General features: G+C 40.5%; 1 protein-coding gene across 1 annotated transcript; it reads left to right on the top strand.

Moving 5' to 3' along the window:
• Nucleotides 1-390: 390 nt before the first annotated feature.
• On the top strand, nt 391-18969 carry slc20a1b (solute carrier family 20 member 1b). Its single transcript, XM_058411326.1, has 11 exons — nt 391-712; nt 4740-5509; nt 5608-5748; nt 6252-6337; nt 6568-6664; nt 11595-11714; nt 12988-13209; nt 13379-13919; nt 14270-14455; nt 14855-14939; nt 16108-18969. The coding sequence occupies exons 2-11, from the start codon at nt 5161-5163 to the stop codon at nt 16261-16263; spliced, it is 1983 nt and encodes a 660-aa protein (XP_058267309.1). The 5' UTR covers nt 391-712; nt 4740-5160; the 3' UTR covers nt 16264-18969.
• The last annotated feature ends 109 nt before the right edge of the window (nt 18970-19078 follow it).

Below are 19078 nucleotides of genomic sequence, written 5' to 3'. Positions count from 1 at the left end.
AGATAGATAGATAGATAGATAAGACAGACAGACAGACAGACAGACAGACAGACAGATAGATAGATAGATAGATAGATAGATAGATAGATAGATAGACAGATAGATAGATAGATAGACAGATGGATAGATAGATAGACACTAACATACAAAGAAGTCGATAGATATATCAGTTTGTGAGAAGAACAAATACTATTAAAGATATTCGGGATTTGAAAAATACAAAGTAATTGAAATTATTATAAGATATAGTGATAGATGTGAAGCACATTTCAGACGTTAGATAGCCTGGAACCAGTTTAGTCCAGTGCGGTGCAGAGTTGTTGTTTTTTGGGGGGGGCGGGGTTTTCAGTCGTCTGCGTCACGTTACTGAAAGAAAAGAAGACTTCCGCCTTCGTGAAGCGCGTGGAAGAGAGACCTTATAAGAGCCCAGCTGAGCGAGCTTCCTCTTAAATCGGAATTTTTTTTAAGACTTATTTCAGCAGTTTGAAAGTAATCGAGCGACGCAGCGTGTAGTTTTGTATTTATTTCTTGCTTCTGTTTATACAACCGAAGCCGAATTTATTCCGTGTAATTTTGATATTTGGCTAGTTTAATTTTGAAATCTTCAGCGCGCGCACCTAAAACGTTAGGCGGGCGCGCGCTATCTGTGAAGGGGGAAAAAAAAAAAAAAAAGAAGAGACGAGAAGCTCGCCTTAATCAGTCTTTTAACGTGGTAAGATATGTTTTGTTTAATATTATACGTTACGTTATTCTTTTGTTTACTTGTCATGCAGTGGTATTTTGGTTTAATTTGTGAAACTGAATGAATTTTGTATGGGTTGTTCTTGGCGCGAGCTAGGCTAACCGTTAGCTAGCTAGGCGCGCCTGATTACTTAGGAAACGCAACGTGCCTCGATTCATTTACGCGATGTTAATTGCGTACGATTTAATAAATACCTTTTTTACATTTATTAAGTTACAATTTGGTGCGTTTCAAGGTCCGACCGTCTGTTTGATGTCGTTTCTTTTTTTTTAGTGGTTGTCAATGTCACGTGTAGAAAGTGAATGCCGGTCCGGGTTTACGCAATAACAGCAAGATTTATTATTATTATTATTATTATTATTATTATTATTAACAACTTCATTATCGCGTTTCAATTCATCAGTGCAAATTCTCAAATTATCTGCAATTCGCACCAAAAAGCGAGGTATTAATATTAGGTCTGAACTAGCAATTCATTGTTCTAATGCGTGGTCGCCGATTCTTTGAGTCGACTCTCCTTATGACACAAGGAACATATTCCAACAAGTCTTATTTGATTTCATTTTTTTCTACAGAAAGGATTTTAACATATCCGGTTATATATTTTTGTACAAAACCTATATGTTAGTAACTATTAAGACTGCTGGAGAAAGCGCCAATGAAATCGTAGCTGAAAGTCGAATTTTCTGGTAAAGTGAGTCAATTAGATCTGACTCGATGTGAGGGGCTGGAATTCCCATCACTAATTCATTGTGCGTTTTAAGAATACGAGCTGAACACTCGATGTTCATATTAGTATAATAAGATCAGTAGTTGCTTTTACTGATGCTACAGTGCATGGGGGGAGGAAATATAAGAAGTTTATAAAACAAACTGGCCGTGATTAAAGAATGGAATTAGCACTGAGCCGGTCTCGTGCTCCGTAAATTAGCCGCGGTTAGCTTCCGAGTAACGGCTAATCCGGATTATCGAGCTCCGACACGCTGATATAGACATTCTGTTCCTTGCTTTCCTTATCAATAATATAAGTGACAATTTCTGCAAAATGTTATTCTTAGAGTACTTAAACGCGAATTAAATATGGGTGGGGGGTTGGTGACGTCAGCTGCCTTAGCCGACTAGCCTGCATTAAGGGGAAGTGAACAGGATGGACATGGCTGTTTGCCAATGTTGAATTGCGGCTTTTATATTATTGGGAAATAACCATAGCGATGTGACCACCTCCACCCTGTTTAACTAATGTAGTGATACGTGTTTTTAGACTTTTTTAAATTCTACCCTGGTGGTGAGGTAATCTCCTAGAAATGCAAATCACTAGTCATGTCAATGTGGCACGTGGGAGATTGTGGTATTTTAGGTTGTAGGGCTTGTTTATTCCCATAAATTAAACCCTGTAGGTTTGTGAGTTAAGACACATTTTCAGTTTTAATTCACAGATTAATTATGCCTAATAAGAAATACAAGTATAGACCTACTGGTGTTTTAAAAAAAAGCACAGAAGCCATCCTGAGGATCAGGCCCAGTCCTGATGCTGAAATGTGAAGGGCATTGGGTTAAAACTGCTCAATATCATCTATAAACCCACCCTGGAAAGTTTTAATTACATTTCTGGCCATTTTAAACTTAAGCCCTTATTTACCAGCCTTATGAAAAAGCTATTAGTGACACAAGACCAGGCACAATTTAAAACCTCACATGGTCCCAGTGTCACAGCTGTGCAGTTTTTTACTTTAGAGATATTTCTTTGAAAGTATTGCCTCTTGTCTAGTGGCTTAGTTTATTGTTTTTTGTTTATAGATCAACAATTCAGGGTTCTGACCGGGTTGTTGAGTGTTGTTCGCCTTTTGTGAGACGTTCATCAGCATGTATTAATTCAAAATTAAGTCTGGCTTGTATAACATGCAAGTGTTCAAGTTGTTGTCAAAGTTTATTCTCCACTGATACATGCACTTAAAATCTGTTTTTGTGGCCCAGATCCTTAATTTTGCTGTTTTCATTGTCTGAAAGTCTCTAGAGTAGAATATTGTTTAACAAAATGTTCTTAAGTGTGTGACGATTCCACCAGGCGGCCTAGTTAATTTTCCAGCTGAAACTGGAACACAACAGGATAAACATTTATAAGTTTATTATTCCCTAGCAGACGTAAACATGGAGGCGTTACATGTTGAGAACTCCAGGTGTTGTGGAAAATCTCTCTCTCTCTCTTCACCCTCGGCATGTGGTGACGCTCTCTCCGAGTCCAATCGCCTCCCACACGGATGTTACCTGTGTGTTCCAGGCCAAACCAGAGACTTTACTTAGGGTCTTCTGTGGTCATGACGCATGTTTGCCATGTGTCTCTAAGTCCTTGCTTAGTCTACACAGTGTCTGTTATGGCTGGATTCAGACGAAGGCTGTTTTTAAAATACCCAACTAGCAATCGGACTCAACGAGACAGGAATGAAATGTTTTATTGTTGAGCTGTGTAGGAAGTAGGTTTGAGTGGGCGTTAAATGGTTATAATCACATTTAACTCCTTGTGTCCTGGCTACCTTGTGTACAGGTCTTATTTTCTGTTAGCCCATGCCTTCTTTTCTATTCACTTCTTTGGTACAAGTTATTTCTAGAGATTGAAATTATTTGCAGAGCTCTGGGACATGCTGCTTGAAATCTGAGCTGCCATTTGCTTCTTTTTTGACCAGTCACATCGGGGTGAGGCTTTGAATGCTTGACCTCTATCATCCGTTGCACCAGTGTGAGGGGGGGAATGAGAAATTGAGAACATGTTAAAATAGGTAGGCGATGCCTTCCAAGCCTGTTTGTACGTTTCTTACCATTTGGCATGCTGAAATTTTCATATTACAACATTGTAAGCTGTAGCAAATAGGGTCAGGGTCAGTTTTTATCCAACAAATTGTTGGCTAAAAACTAACAAGGTTGAATCGTGGTCGCTAAGTATAATAATGTTGGCTTGTTGATTGTATTAATACAAAGTAAACCTTTTGTTTCTGGAATGGTGTGTTGAGTCCTCCCTAAAAAGTTGGACAACTGGCGTTTCTCCAGTGAGATATTTGATGCTGGTTAGCAGTATTATGTTTGTAGGGTAACAGGTGGTGTGATTAAGGACAAAACACGTATCAGATGTTACATTTACAGCCACAAGGTGCAAGAAAATAAAATGGATGCATATTTTAAGTCAGTGTGTAATGGTGTCTGCTTTTTAGTTTGCGTATCCTGGTTCTGGTTTGTTGATGCTGTTGTCTGTTAGTCTGCCAGTCAACTGTAAATAAAGAAAAGCAAATAGTCCTGGACACGGTTTATGCTTGGCCAAAGTGCCAAGTGGGTTTATTTTTTCCTCTTGTGTAGTAACTCATGTATGTGTTATTTATTTATATATCTTTTAAAAAAAACATTTAGCCTTGTTCTTTCAACCCCCCCCCCTTTTTTGTTCTTCATTCACTTACTTTAAAATTGGTCAAAATTGTTTCACTTTCGAAGATGGCAGTTTATCTGCAGTTTATCTGCCGAACACAACCGTAGGGGTAAAAACCCAGGCGCTGCGTATCTAAGCAGCCTACTCCCAAACAGAGCACTTAGAAGCTGGTGATAGTTTAAGTGAAGTGTACACGATGTTACAGTACACCTGAACACTGAAACCCGGAAGTTCAGGAATGTTTCCATGGTGATGTGGGTTTACTGTGTAGAGTTTTCTGAGATGAGGAAGTATGATACCCGTGCCTTAAAACTAAAGAATTGTAAAAATGTATTCCCTTTGTGCGGCATTTTTTCAAAACTGAGTAAAGTCCAGATTTAATGAGCAGAGGAAGGCATTCAACAATAATAAATGCCGACACTATCACATTTATCATTATCGCATGTTTTTTAAGCACAAATGACACTGACGCTTCGGTCACACTGTAGTATTGGTAAACTCTGCATGTTGTTTATCTTTAAACTCTTATGTAACATGGGGAAACCTTCCCTGTTTTTCTCCTCTCTTTTTTTTTTTCCTTTTCAGGAATGAGCTTCCATTCATCCACCCTGTCTGTTGCACAATGGATGTCCGTTCCGTCTGCCTAATCGGCCAAACTAAAACGCATTGTAGCAGCGCTAGTATATTCAGAGGATAGCAATAGCCCCCTCACTCCACCCTCTCCCTCGGCATTACACACCAGTTTACAACTTACAGCAGTGCAGATTCTCTCACTAGTGTCTGGATTTGCTCTAAATTGCTGTTTTAGCAGAGGGCGAAGGTAGGTAGGTTTGGGGAATTTCGGAAAAAATCTTTAGAAACACTAGTACCTCAGTTATTTAAATAATTCTAGTGTGCTGCTTGAATTAAGGGCTTATTTTATTTGAAGTAAAACCCTATAAGATTGTGACGCTATTTAAAACTTGAAAGAGAAGTATAAAAAAAAAAAAAAAAGCTATTGCACAAAATGGTGTCAACAACGTTAGCTACAGTAACCCTGATGAGCACTGTGGCGCTAGTCGCCCAGGGCCCATTGACCGACTACTTGTGGCTCCTGATTGTCGGCTTCATCATAGCCTTCATTCTGGCCTTTTCTGTGGGTGCTAACGACGTTGCCAATTCGTTTGGCACTGCCGTGGGCTCCGGCGTGGTCACCTTGAAAGTCGCCTGCATCCTCGCTACCGTGTTCGAGACCCTGGGGTCAGTGCTTCTGGGAGCCAAAGTCAGCGAGACTATACGCAAAGGGATCATTGACGTGAACATGTACAACGGCACAGAGCACGTTCTCATGGCTGGCTCGGTCAGCGCTATGGTTGGTAAGTGGCCAGCGTTGTTCAGGTTGATGTGTTTTGACCTTTAAAATGTTTACCAGTGATTTCTTTTAACCGTATGGCTTTTTTTTTTCAATCTCCAGGCTCTGCTGTTTGGCAGTTGGTGGCTTCATTTCTCAAATTGCCCATTTCTGGTACGCATTGCATTGTGGGAGCAACTATCGGCTATTCACTGGTGGCGAAAGGCCAGCAGGGTGTCCGATGGTTTGAGCTTCTGCGAATCGGTAAGGCTTTCAAGAACTGATGTCCAGTGTGTGATTAATAAATTGATTGTAAATCTGAGTAATGCTGAAATCTCATGCAAAACCAAATCAATGAGAAACCGCTTACAATGGATGTTTAAGGGTAGTTACTGGATTTTTTTTCAACAGATATTTAAAATCTAAATTAGTATTATATTTATAAGTTTCAGAAACATAATGGACAAAATTAGTTAATAACTAAAGTTCATGAATATTTTGTGGTTTCCATGCACCATATGATCTGTTGGTAGTCACAGATTCTTGCCTTGCCTGCTCCTTTTACAGATAAAAAATAGTCTTGTCTTTTAAAAGGATTGTACAGGTTGATAAATATTCATTTTTATGCCCTTGAACTTCCATTCACAGTGAGTTTTCAGGTTTGGTGTGTCCGAATTACATATGATTAATCTGAGTGTTACTTTAAATCAATGTATTGACCGTGTTCTGCCCGATATTCATGTCCTGTTTTATTTTCTTCCCTTCAGTTGCGTCTTGGTTCCTTTCCCCGCTCCTCTCTGGCTTTACATCTGCCGTTCTCTTCTACTTTGTCCGCATGTTTATCTTGCAAAAGGTAAGCACAGGAAACCTCTCCCTGTTCGCTCTCCATGAGTCACGTACAAGGTTGAATTAGCATAATGGCCGAGGCGCCACAATGAGGACATTCTAGACCGGAGAGGCAGCACGGAAACAGACGACTGTCTGATTTTCACGGCTGAAGCCACTCTGTGATTATAGATATCGTTTCTATGCTTTGTATTATCATCAAGATCATTTTTTTTCTATCATTGTTTTTGTTTGTAGAAGGATCCAATTCCCAATGGGCTCAGGGCATTGCCTGTCTTCTATGCTGTCACTATGGGAATCAACCTGTTCTCCATCATGTTTACAGGCGCACCGAGTGAGTATTATCCTCCTGTCACATCCATCTCTCTTTAATTAAGCTATTTCTTTAACTCAAGGCCTAACACTTAATACGCCACACTGTGTACGGCGTTAAGATTACTAACCAAGGGAAGCTCAATGGACGTGTTTTTTTTTTTGTTTGTTTGTTTTTTGTTTTTTGTTTTTTGTGCATTCTTGATCTCTGCATCAGACTTTGTCCTTTGAACACAGAGGAAAGAAAAAAAATATCAAAGGAGTACACTTGTCGTCCATCAAACTGAATCTCCATAATAGTAGCTTCCTTTCTTTTCCTTCCTTTTTTTTTTTTTTGCTGTGTATACTTTTTTTTTTTTTTTTTTTTTTTTTTTTTTTACACACAAAATTTTCGAATTATATTAAATGAGCACTTTTTTGCTCCTTTTTTTGTTCTCTTCTACCTACAGGGATCAACAATGCAAGAAGTCAGCTGGCCTGGGCCATATATGAAGGCTACAGGCCAGAGTATGACGAGATACACAGATAGGAGTGTGTGTGCACTCTTATTAGGCACGGGAAGGTGCATCATATGCACGTACACCACCAGGCCCATCTACACACATTTTACTCCTTTCTGCAGGCGGATGTTTTAAATCAGAGCATATTTGGTGGATGATCATTAATATATTTGAGCAGAAGCTAGTTAAAGCTGGTCACTCAGTGGCCCAATTTGAAAAAATTCTTTTTGCTTAATATCTAGAATAAGGAAGTATGATTTCATACTGGAATTTTCTTCCTTTTTTGTAATGAAAAGTACATTTGCTCATGGTCACCGTCTTGTATCATTGACATTATGACCGCTTTAATATTTGATAAGTCTTGAGACATTTCATTTCTAATTCAGAGGAATTTAGACATGTCCTCTAGCTTTGTGATCTTTGATATTCAAAGCAGACTTGCATTTAATTACATTTTAACTAGACAGGGTTATGAGACCTGCTCAGTTTTAAACCAAGTCATTCCACCACACACACTCAAGTACACACACACACATTTGGACAAAGTCTCCTGCTCTGGTGTCGACCCGTGTAGTCTCTGGTAACGGAACCAGATTATTGTGAGGATTAGCCCCTGAGCTTCGGATGCACTCTGCTGACTTTGTCGTATTATCTGCTTCTGAATTAGCTTCAGGATCAGTAGATCTTCCTTCATGATGAAATGCCCTCAAGGCACAGATTACTTGGGTTCATTGTCATCAATACTCTCGACCTGGGGGGCTGGAACATTTTGTTTTCTGACCCAAGTGTGCTACAGGACATCTGCTCCTGGCTTTATTTATTTATATACACACACAAATGACCTCAAAGTAGTGGCTAGATTAGGGTTGAGCCTTTTTATTTTATGGGCTATGATATCTCTAATAAAGAGAGAAAGTACACCTGATTCCGTTAAGTGTTAGAGCTGCCACAATACAGGAATTTTAATACCCTGATCACATGAGAGATGTACATGGCAGTTTTTTGAAGCGTTACAAATCTCCCATCGCTTGCCAAGACCTGAAAAGGACTGCAATCATTTCCACCATTCGAACACGTTGTGCTGATGCCCTGTGGGTTTGGGAGTGAGGAATGTTCTTGAAGCTTAATGCAAATAACATGGTTGCGCAAAAACAGCAGCTTATGAGCACTGCCACATGCCGCGAGTCGTCATTTCACTGCTCTTTGTTGAGTTTGAAGTGGTCGTCTAGTTAAAGCCTATAAAAATGCAGTCCAGTAAAGAGAAAGCGCTTCCTCGCTGTGGTAAGTCTCATTTCTCGACACAATCCCGCCCAGCTCTGGCTTTTATTTTAAAACTCATTTACTGTTCTAATGCCCCTGCTGGGATTGGCTTTGCCGCTGTTGGTAAATTGATGGGAATCCTAACAGATCCCCCCCCTCTCCGCTTCCGCAGCATGACCGGATTCAACAGCAGTAGTTCTGCCTGGAAAGTTCTCCCCTGGCGCACAGTCCTTTCTTTTTGTTATGCTAGAAGGTAAATGATCCTTCAGAGTAGCATGGATGGCTCACTCGGCTCTCCGGGCTTGTGGTGTTTGTGCTTCACGTGAATATGGTAGCAAGGTTCACCCTCAGCCAGAAAGAACCTGTTTGCATGTTCTCATTTGCATAACACTGAGGAGAGCCTTCTCAGATTTCAGCTTGCCTTCAGCAGCACTAGGCTTTTTATGAATTTTTTATTTATTTATTTTTTAAAAAACAAAAACCAAACTTCCCCCTAGCCAGGATCAACAGCGTGACCTGGGGCTGTAAAGTAAATGGAAAAGAGGTGACTGACCTCCTGTTTGGTTAGGATGGTTGGTTTAGTGTCACTTTAGATCTAACCTGGTGACCGTGCTTTAAGTGTCTGGCAAAGCGATTATAAAAACATACCAGATGATAAAGTATCACACAAGCAATACTGAACTTTGTGGATCATGATATAGTAATTATAAAATGTATTCAAGTGGAATATAGTTTAAAGAAATGCTAAATGCAAATGAAGACACCAAATTATTCAAATTTATCCCAAGTGACTTGTGTTGGAGAACTGACCTCCTGCTGATCAATAGAATAATGAGCTGACCCTTTACAGTACATACCTAGTTCTTAAAATCTCGAATCATTCCTCTGCGATAAATCCATAATTTGGTACATTTCAGTTTTTATAGTTAAGAGAATAGAGCACAGCTGTATATTTGGCACTCAAATGAAGCTCTTGTAGCTTCTAGTGTTGGGTTGAATAGCACTCCTTTTAATTCATTTACAAGATGGAAAAGAAATCTAATGTATATGTTGCTTTAGTTATATTATGTAATCGTTCACTTCATTTCAAATCCCTGGGCTGTGTGAGGCTTTTATAAAAAAAAAATATAAAAAAATCCTGTGAGGTTTCATGTCTTTGCCATGCCAGTTATAATGCTTTATAACTGGTCATAAAAGTGAAATGGGCATGAAACCACGATTGACTTTGTTTCTTATGAAATATTCCTTCTGATTGAATAGGAAGCCATGGGGTGATCAGATTTACAATTTCCTGTTGATAAGCTCGTGGAGGAATGCCACTGTTTAGGATAAGATTCGCTTTTCTTTCTTTCTTTCTTTCTTTCTTTCTTTCTTTCTCTCTCTCTCTCTCTCTCTCTCTCTCTCTCTCCACACGTTCACACAGTAGTAAATACGACTCAAACACATTATACAGGATTATACTTTCCCACAAAGTTAAAACGACCACTCCCTTTTTTTTATTTTATTTTTTTCCCCGAACTGAATCATAAATAGTCATCAGACAGTCACAGCAATAAAATACGGCACTCCACCGACTCTGAAAACAACTCTTATTGTGTCGGAGCAGCCGTGGTTTAGCCGAGGGTTTATAGTTTGTGAAAGCGGTATTTAAGTTGAGCTGCGCACATTTTTCTCTCCGTTTATCCCACAGCGTGGTTGTGGCACGGTGGCCTCTCTTGTTTTTGTAGTGTTCTCGTTCTCACGTGATGAATGGTACATACCTTTCTTTCCCTTTTTATTTATTTATTTTTGCTAAACTAAAACCGCAGTAAACACTGGGCATGCTGCTACTTTTTTTTTTTTTTTTTTTTTTTTTTTTCCCTCTCCCCCTCTTCGTGTTCTTTTCCTAACAAACTCTAAACAAGGCACTGACATTCCCAAAGTCTTAAATTTTAGCTTATAATAATTATTTTTGGTCAACTGATGCTATCCCCGATCTCCTCCCACTGTTCTCACACACCTGTTAAACCTTTTCCACGAGGCACTGAGTCATTACCTGGCTGTGAAAGAAAGGCATTCTACCTTTACCCTAAAAAAACAGAAAAGAAAGAAAACCCACCCACGGTCCGTCCTTCTTCTTTGACTAGTGTAAGTGGAACACGTTGCAGCAGCGTGCTGCAGGAGCACGTGAGTCAGCGCAGGAGGCGGAGAGCCACAGGGCTCGCTGCAACCGGTCTCGTCTAGAACATTTCCACACACGTTTACCTCTTCCCCTCCCCTCTGTCCTCTTTCATTTTTCTTCAAACCACGCTTTGCTGACTTGTGTTTTTGGTCCACACATCGCAGAGTTTAATCTACCCTCCTGTGCCAGCATTTGTCTTCTCAGTATGCTGTGGTCATATTTGTGTTCTGCAGTCTTGGCACTGAACTGACTCAGCCCAAAAAAAAAAAAAAAAAAAGTGAAGACATATATTTAATATTTTTCCCCCTCACATTCCAGGTTCTTTTATATACACTCGTGAAAGTTAAAAGCTTCACTGACAGATTGCAGGTTAACATTCAACATGGCCCTTCCTGTACCTGTGCCTTTTAAATTCAGCATTCCTCTCTAAGCATGCCGTTTAGATTTGTTGACCATGAGTGGTGCACGTTTTCTCCCCTCCGACCTTCCCGTCCTGACGTCCACTGAGCTTTACAGTGATCTGTAACCCTGCGTAAGCCTTTCTAGCAATACGTCCTTGGTGTATTGCTGTGCCACTGCAGCATTTTGCCGCCATTCGCATTTCACCGTCTCCTTGGTGGTTGCACCAGCCAGTCAGACGCTTGCACTTCGTACCTAACTGCCACATTCGTCACCGGGTTGCAGATGACGCTGATGGCTTTTAAAGTAATTTGAACTTGCTAATCGTCATTTCTTCTTTTTCTTTTTTCTTTTTTTTTAATAACAGCATAGGTGTCATATGATTTCTAAATATGTCCCTGTCCTTCAGTTACCCAACCTGACCCCTTTTTACGCCCGTCCCAGTCCTAACGTTACTAACACAAGTGTTATATAATTCAGTCCCATCCTTGAATGATACCTTTTAAGAAGTCTATTCTGGTAGCACATGCTGCCTTTTTTGTCTCAAAAACACCTTTCGTCTCTCTCTTTCTCCATTTCCCCTTCGTCCCCTTCCCTGTCCCCTGTGTCCCCTGTTGACGATGGATCTGCAGTGCTGGGATTTGATAAACTGCCCTGGTGGGGAATCCTTCTCATCTCGATCGGATGTGCCATCCTCACTGGAATCATTGTCTGGTTTGCTGTTTGCCCCTGCCTCAAGAGGAAGATCGAACGTGAGTAAAAGTTTCCATATATTTCTCTACACTTTGTTTTGGATGATGGGGAGCTTGTTGTAGTTTGCTTCTAATTAAGAATACAAGGTGTTAATTATTTCAGCCCACACAGTACTTTAACTAACAAATGACCGGGCAGTTTCTTAGCTACAAATCATGGAGGTCAAGCAGCATTTAGAAGCTCTGTGGGCTGCTTTTAAATATTCTCATGCTCTTGGTTAATTATAATTTTAAAACATGCTTATTTATTAACATGGTGTTCTTTCCATAGTCATCTCTGTTGTCTTACTTTGCTGTGAATGACACTACATCTATGGTATATGATTACACTGATCCCAATAATGACTTGTAAACACTTCAAATGATTTTAAATTATTTAGCATGAATTTATGTGGCTGGCAAGGGCCCTTTTCAATCATATTAGCTCTGAAAACCTTAGAGCCCTTGCTTTGGGATGTTGAAAACACTGCTCTGCCATGTCGTTGTTTAGTTTGTGTGAAGACTGGGTCAGTGATTTCAGAGTTATCCAGTAATTGGAATTTGCCTGGAGGATTAGAATAGCTGTTCTTGAGACAGACAGTAACCATGTTAAGGCTCTGGCTCCATGTTGATGTGTCTGCAGGCTAAAGCAAAGTGTAAGCCGTTTGATCACACGTTTGGCCGCGTCATATGATCACGCGCGGCTTGGATGCTAGACTAGAGTTCATGTCAGCCTGTTTGACCGGCCTTGATAATTGGTTGAAGCGACCTGCCAAGCAAACAGACTCGAGAACAGATTCCAGCACGGGATTAGAGTCTAAGAGAGAGGATCAAGGGGTATTTTTTAAAATCAGTTTAGTTTTACAGTCTAACAAGGAGTATTATACTAATGTAGTGTCAAATCTGGTCTTAAGTAATGAAATGAAATGAGACAAAATGCAGGGGAAAAAAAGTTAAAGCTCAACACTAATGGATTGACAAATATTAGAGAAATTGGGAACAGTGTGTAGTTTCCTTCTACATAATGGATAGAGTCCTGGTTAAGATGCCAGAGTTCATGGAAAACTACAACGCTTTTCATGTTTGGCCCTGTTCCTTTTGGCATCTGTGTTTGATTGCATTTGCTACACACCCATGATGACTCTTGAACCTATCTGCAATGAGTACAATCCCAAGCGGAGGATCACGCAATGATCGTGTGTGTGTGTCGGGGGTTAGGAATGCATCCTAATCTTTCCATCTTCCTTTTTTTTTTCTTTTTTTTTTCCTTTTTTTTTTTTTTTGTTCTCTGTAGGTGAAATCAAGTCTTCCAGCCCCTCAGAGAGCCCCCTAATGGAGAAGAGGGAGATGGTGGAGGCTCACTGTCCTATCCTCAAATCAGTTCCTGAGAACACATCCACCCTTACCTCCAGCACTCCTCAATCAGCAGCTCATTGTGAAGAACGTAGAGTAACCTTCGACATCGGAGACTCTGATGACGCCGAACCAAAAGAGGGTGAAATCGGCAACGGGAGCGGTGAGTTTTGAGGCAGTGACATGAAGGAACATCAAAGTAGACATGAAGGAAAACAAATTGTCACCCAGATATACTTTTTTAATGTAATTTAATAGAATAGAATAAGAAATATTGCTTTAAAATAAGCATACAGAATTAAAGGAAACATTTTTTTCCCCTTTTTGACCAGCTTCCAAATCAGTCCACGTTCAGTTCAACACCGGCCCCACCCACGTCCCCAGTAACGGCTACAGTCAGTACCACACTGTCCACAAAGACTCGGGTCTCTACAAGGACCTGCTACACAAACTGCACCTTGCCAAAGTGGGTGACTGCATGGGTGAGGGTGGAGACCGGCCCATCCGCCGCAACAACAGCTACACCTCCTACACCATGGCAATCATCGGCCTCCACAGCGAGTTCAAGCCCCGGGATTCGGATTTCCGCGCCTGCGAGGATGGAGACAAGGACAAGGTGCAAGAACGCAAGAGGATCCGCATGGACAGCTACACGAGCTACTGCAATGCTGTGGCTGAGAACGGAGCCCCCGAAGATGGCATCGGAGACGGAGAAGTGACCCTCGAGTTGGCCGAGGAGGATGGAGGAAACAACACCTCGCTGGAGGAGGACAGGGCCGAGGCAGATAAACCCGAAGTTTCCATACTGTTCCAGTTCCTGCAGATTCTCACTGCCTGCTTTGGCTCCTTTGCCCACGGTGGAAATGACGTCAGGTATGAGAGTTTTGGAGCTAAATGCAAATCTGACACCTGACAGTCTGGTTTTTGAGCTGTACACAACCATGGTTTAGTGTAGAGTGACATCATTTTTCCTTAACATCCGAGTAGTTACTAAAATGTAGTCATTTGTGAAAATTAAGTTTGTAGGAAATTCTCTGTATACAAGGGATGTACATATCTAATTCAGTTTTTCTTCTCATATTTTCATCTGTAAGCGAAAGTGTTTTTATTGTGTACTGCTCACATGTTGTCAGGGCAGTAAACAGGACCATGTGTGCTTGCACTGAAATCCTCCAGGATCATGTACTTCAGTCTGATTTGTTGTCTCTCTCCTTCTCCTGCAGTAACGCTATTGGTCCATTGGTGGCGCTGTGGCTGGTTTATCAAAGTGGTTCTGTGGAGTCCAACGCTCCGACCCCTCTCTGGCTGCTGCTGTATGGAGGAGTGGGCATCTGCATTGGATTGTGGGTTTGGGGCCGCAGAGTCATCCAGACCATGGGCCGAGATCTCACTCCCATCACTCCTTCCAGGTGTGTGTTCATTTCTGTGTATTGTTGATTTATACACTGCTGCTTTGGTTATTTAAATTTTCTACTTAATTTTGCTGTTTTTCCTGTTTTTGTTTTTCAACTTTTTCTTTCACTTTTCTTTTTTTGTGTCTTGGTCTCTGTCGGTCTTTCTCTGGCTCTCACACCCCTTTCCATTTTGCTTGCTTCCATTAATTACTACTTTTTTTTCTTTTCTTTTTTTTTTTTAGCTTTGTTGCTCAGTCTGAATGATGCCTGATCTTTTTTTTCTTTATAAAGCATCTTAAGTGATTAATCCCTCTTCCCCCTCATCTCTCCACCATGATAACGTGGTGAACGTCTCCACATGTAGTAGCATTTTCCACCAAACTTGTCCTGAGCTCAGTCTTGTTGTCATTTCAGTGGGTTCAGCATCGAGCTTGCTTCAGCCGTCACTGTGGTCATCGCCTCAAACATTGGTCTGCCTGTCTCCACTACCCACTGCAAGGTGAGCGAGTCACACACACACACTATGCAAACATGAGCTGATGCAAAGCAGGCCAATGGCACAGGTCCATTTGAATGGGGTGGAGAAGTCCAGACTGCCGTGTGGGTGGATAACTACAGGGTGCACACTGGAAGTGTGTTTGTGTGTCATTCTGTCAGTCTTGTGGTAGTGCTGTCTGAAGAAGTTGTTCCTTTAACACCTCTTTTTGCAATTTATATTTCCTTATCGTTTCTCCTAACTAATATAACAACCTTTCTATTTTTAAAACTATTTATATCATTTTACATTACATATATAATTATAATTAATTTGCACACACCCCAAAGCAGATAAAGCTGCTTTTGTGATTTGATGTTTGCTTTAATTCAGGTTTATACAAATGGCTTGCTACAGAGTATAATAAAAACATGAGTTAGTCATGAGGTATAAAGTAAACGTGGAGCAATGTGCATCGAGTCCATTTGGCAGGTGGTGGATAATACTGCACCTGTCCTTTTTTAACCTCTGATTTTAATACGTCACAGAAGATGATGAGTGCTTCATTTAAGTGGAAATTTAATAGTCTCTTTAGTAGAAATGGCATGCTACCGATTCTTTCTTTTCTTAAACAAGATACCTCGCATATCAGTCGATATTGATCAAGATCATCCATGAAGTTGTCTGAGATTATCATTAGAGCGAAACCTCAGGAACGAAACCAACAGTCGAGTGTGTGTTTGTAGGAATTGTTTGTTAAATTACAACCAGGAGATGAACTAAGAAGATTTTGGAATTGATCGTTAAAAGGGTCAAGGTCGGAAGGTGTTTTTCATAAATAGCTTCCTTGTTGTTTGAAGTGAATTTCTTCGGGGATTTCAGGCATATGAATTACTGAAGGAAGAAAAAGCACTAGTCATGGTGGTAGTGGAGGCATATCAAGAAGAGAATTTCTTACAAATATTTCTGGATAGTTTTTGTTTCATTCCCAGCATTTGTTACATAGCAATCTCTTGGATTAGAGAAATGTTCGATAGTTCTCTACATCCGACTGAAGGAATGGTTCACAGCACTGGGAAAGTGATCTCATTTGACTAAAAAAAATACGTCACAGGACATATTTACCAGATGAGAGTGAGTGGAAATTGCCTAATTACCCCTCTCTCTGTCCCTCTCCCTCTCCCTTCCCTAGGTTGGTTCTGTGGTAGCCGTGGGTTGGCTGCGTTCCCGGAAAGCCGTGGATTGGCGTCTGTTCCGCAACATCTTCATGGCCTGGTTTGTGACCGTGCCCATCTCTGGTCTCATCAGCGCCGCCATCATGGCTCTCTTCACCTACGTCATTTTCTAAAGCCTCAGAGCCTGCTGTAATGTAGCTTCCGCCGTTTGCAGCTAAGAACGCAAAAGAGATGGCCATTCTGCTGTCTCTCACTGCCTTGCTACCCTTAAAGCTCCACTGTCCATCACTGGGGCTTTAAAGTTATAGATTTTTTTTTTTTATTATTTTTTTTTTTTTAATCTAGGGCTTGTGTTTCTTAGCTTGCATCACGCGTTGACAATTCACCCGTATGTTCTCTGAGTGTACCCCTGCACCAGGGTTCACATGACAAGGGAGCAGGAAAAAAAATCTATATATATTTTCACATTTTTGTTTCCCTTTATCATTCTCTCAATAGATGCCATGTATACATACTCACTTTTTTGTAAATAATTGAGCAAAATAATTTTTTAATGTAATTATGTACATATAACTTTTTTTTTTCTTTTTTTTTTAGTTGACGGGGTGGGTGGGTGGGGGGAGAACAATTACAGTGCAGTATTAGCCGCCTTCTACTCTCGCATCTCAATTACACGCAATTCACTGAGACAACACTCTGCCTTAGAGCAGTATTTAGATGTAAACAAGGTCACCAGTCTGTTTAGATTATTGTTTTCTCTTATTTTCCATTCCTTATAATGATCTGAAGCACTCGTGCCAGTCTTGATGCTTTCCCTTTGCTAATATTTAACATGCCATGATTCCATATCTGGGAGCTTTGTGGAAAAATTTCAGGTCATCAGCTGGATTTTTTTTTTTCCCCTCTCCCAGATCAGCGTTCAGCTAAAATACACAGACACATATATAATATATAATTTTCTCTCCCTTCCCTGCGGGGAAGATCGTTGCTGTTCCTCTGCTTTATGAATTGATTCACTGATCTTGGATCTAGAAATGCACTGAACCCTTTGTTTCCTTTTTGTTTGAAATACAATACAGTGCTGCAAAAATATAACCATATCTCTCTGACTTGCACTAAATTCCGTCTTCTGTACTGTCAGGACGCAGGTCGGCTCCGTTGTTAGTTATAAAGGCAAAGATGAACTGATTGGATGTTCGAATCGTTTCTTTTGTAAGTGTTAGAATTTTTGATCGATGTTTAAATGTGCCACTGCTGTTTTGCTGGAATTTTTCACAAAATCGATACTTCACTAGGTATCGTGATGTGTTCGGTTTCGATATATCGCCCCACCTTTCAATATAGTACTCATTGTATCGACTTATTTTTTCAGTTCATCAATAAGATGCTGGATCATTCCAAACTATCTTGAAATGGAAATCTGAGCCAAGCTGAAAAAAAAATTGCATGAAATCCTGATTAAATCCACCGAATCCTGATGTAAATTAGACTGTTACGCCCATGCTTACGCCCATGCCAAGTTTATGAACTCGGCGTCAGAAACAGAGCTGCGTCATCGCGTAAGCCCTCTGCATCTGGCGGCACTCCGATCAATTGGAACGTCCTCTAAACGTTTCCAGTCTCCATATGGTGGTTACGTGCTTTGTGTTGCGTTGCCATGCAGCGCTCTTGTTGAATGCTGATGATGTGTATCCAGGCGACCAGAGGCCTCACACACACCACCAGCCTGATACGAAGCAGCCGCTCTCAATGACCCCGACATGCATAGGGAGACGTTCTTAACGACGCACACTTAATAATCTCCCTCAGCTAAATCTCTACAGTTTTCCTAAAGGAATCTCCAGAAACAAAGAAGCAGATTTTAAATACGGGACCACTAAAACCCCGACGCTAGCTTTCCATCGTTTCACCGACCAAAGTGTTGCGTCGTAGTAGTAAGTAGAGCTGAGGGATTTCATCTTTATACAAAATTTACCCTGGTGGTATTCAACTGATGAGATTAGCCCCGCATTTTTCATTTTCATAGCTTGTTTTATGTAACCAATTCTGTTTATTTCTACCCCCCGGCTTGCTCTGATTGGCTGCTGAGAGCAAGGGGTGGGGTGGATGGGGGGTTGTTTCGAGTTATATTCCAGTGAGATATTGTGGCTCATGGTAGCTTCAGGACCAGTGTGTAAACACTCAAATAGTACAACGTAAAATTTTCTTCATGCTGCAAATGCAACCTTAACATTCTCCTGTAAAACTTGATCAAAGCAGGCAGTTCAGCGCTTATTGTTAGCACCACATGCTAAGCTTTAGCTTGCCTGTTAAACCTTTAGAAACCAGATGAGCTTGATTTGAGCTCGCACGTAAAGTAGTGTAGTTTATACACGCGCGCGCACACAGGCCAGGGGTTTGATACGATGCGCTGCTTCTTAAAGTGGTAGTCACATCACACCATGATTAGCATATTGTGTATTACATAATGCTAATCAGTTAGCTCTTTGACATTTTCGGTGTGTCTTTCTTCTGAAGCAGGAGTGTGTAGAAAATCTGCTGAAACAAGGAGCTCTGTCTGGGTTTATTTTTATTTTTTTAATAAATTTTATTTAATTTTTAATTATCGCCCCCTGTTGGACTGATAGTGGCCGTGCAGTTACTGCTGTAAAACCCCGAGTTAGTGAATGAGTGGCGATTTCCGCTGCTGTGCATTTTGACCTTTAGATTTGCTGTAGTTGCCTTAATATTGTTCTGTATTTTTTTTTTTTTTTTTTTTAGGTACCAAAGAAAAACCTGTTGGTGTGTATATTGTAAACATATAATCTTTTGTCATGGAGAAGAAAAAAAAAAAAGATTTGTGGGTGGGGAAAAAAATAAATAAAGCTTTTTTTTGGGGGAGATTTGCCTCATTGCCTTTATTGATGTTTTATTTTTAATTTTTTTTTTAAACACAACCTCTTTAAGTATTAGTTCATTATTTTATCAGTTAATTGAAAACATTAATTT

The sequence above is a fragment of the Hemibagrus wyckioides genome, linkage group LG16 (assembly GCF_019097595.1).
Source record: "Hemibagrus wyckioides isolate EC202008001 linkage group LG16, SWU_Hwy_1.0, whole genome shotgun sequence".
Taxonomy (NCBI): domain Eukaryota; kingdom Metazoa; phylum Chordata; class Actinopteri; order Siluriformes; family Bagridae; genus Hemibagrus; species Hemibagrus wyckioides.
The sequence above is the reverse complement of the archived record's forward strand: the minus strand, read 5'-3'. Positions and strand labels throughout refer to the sequence as shown.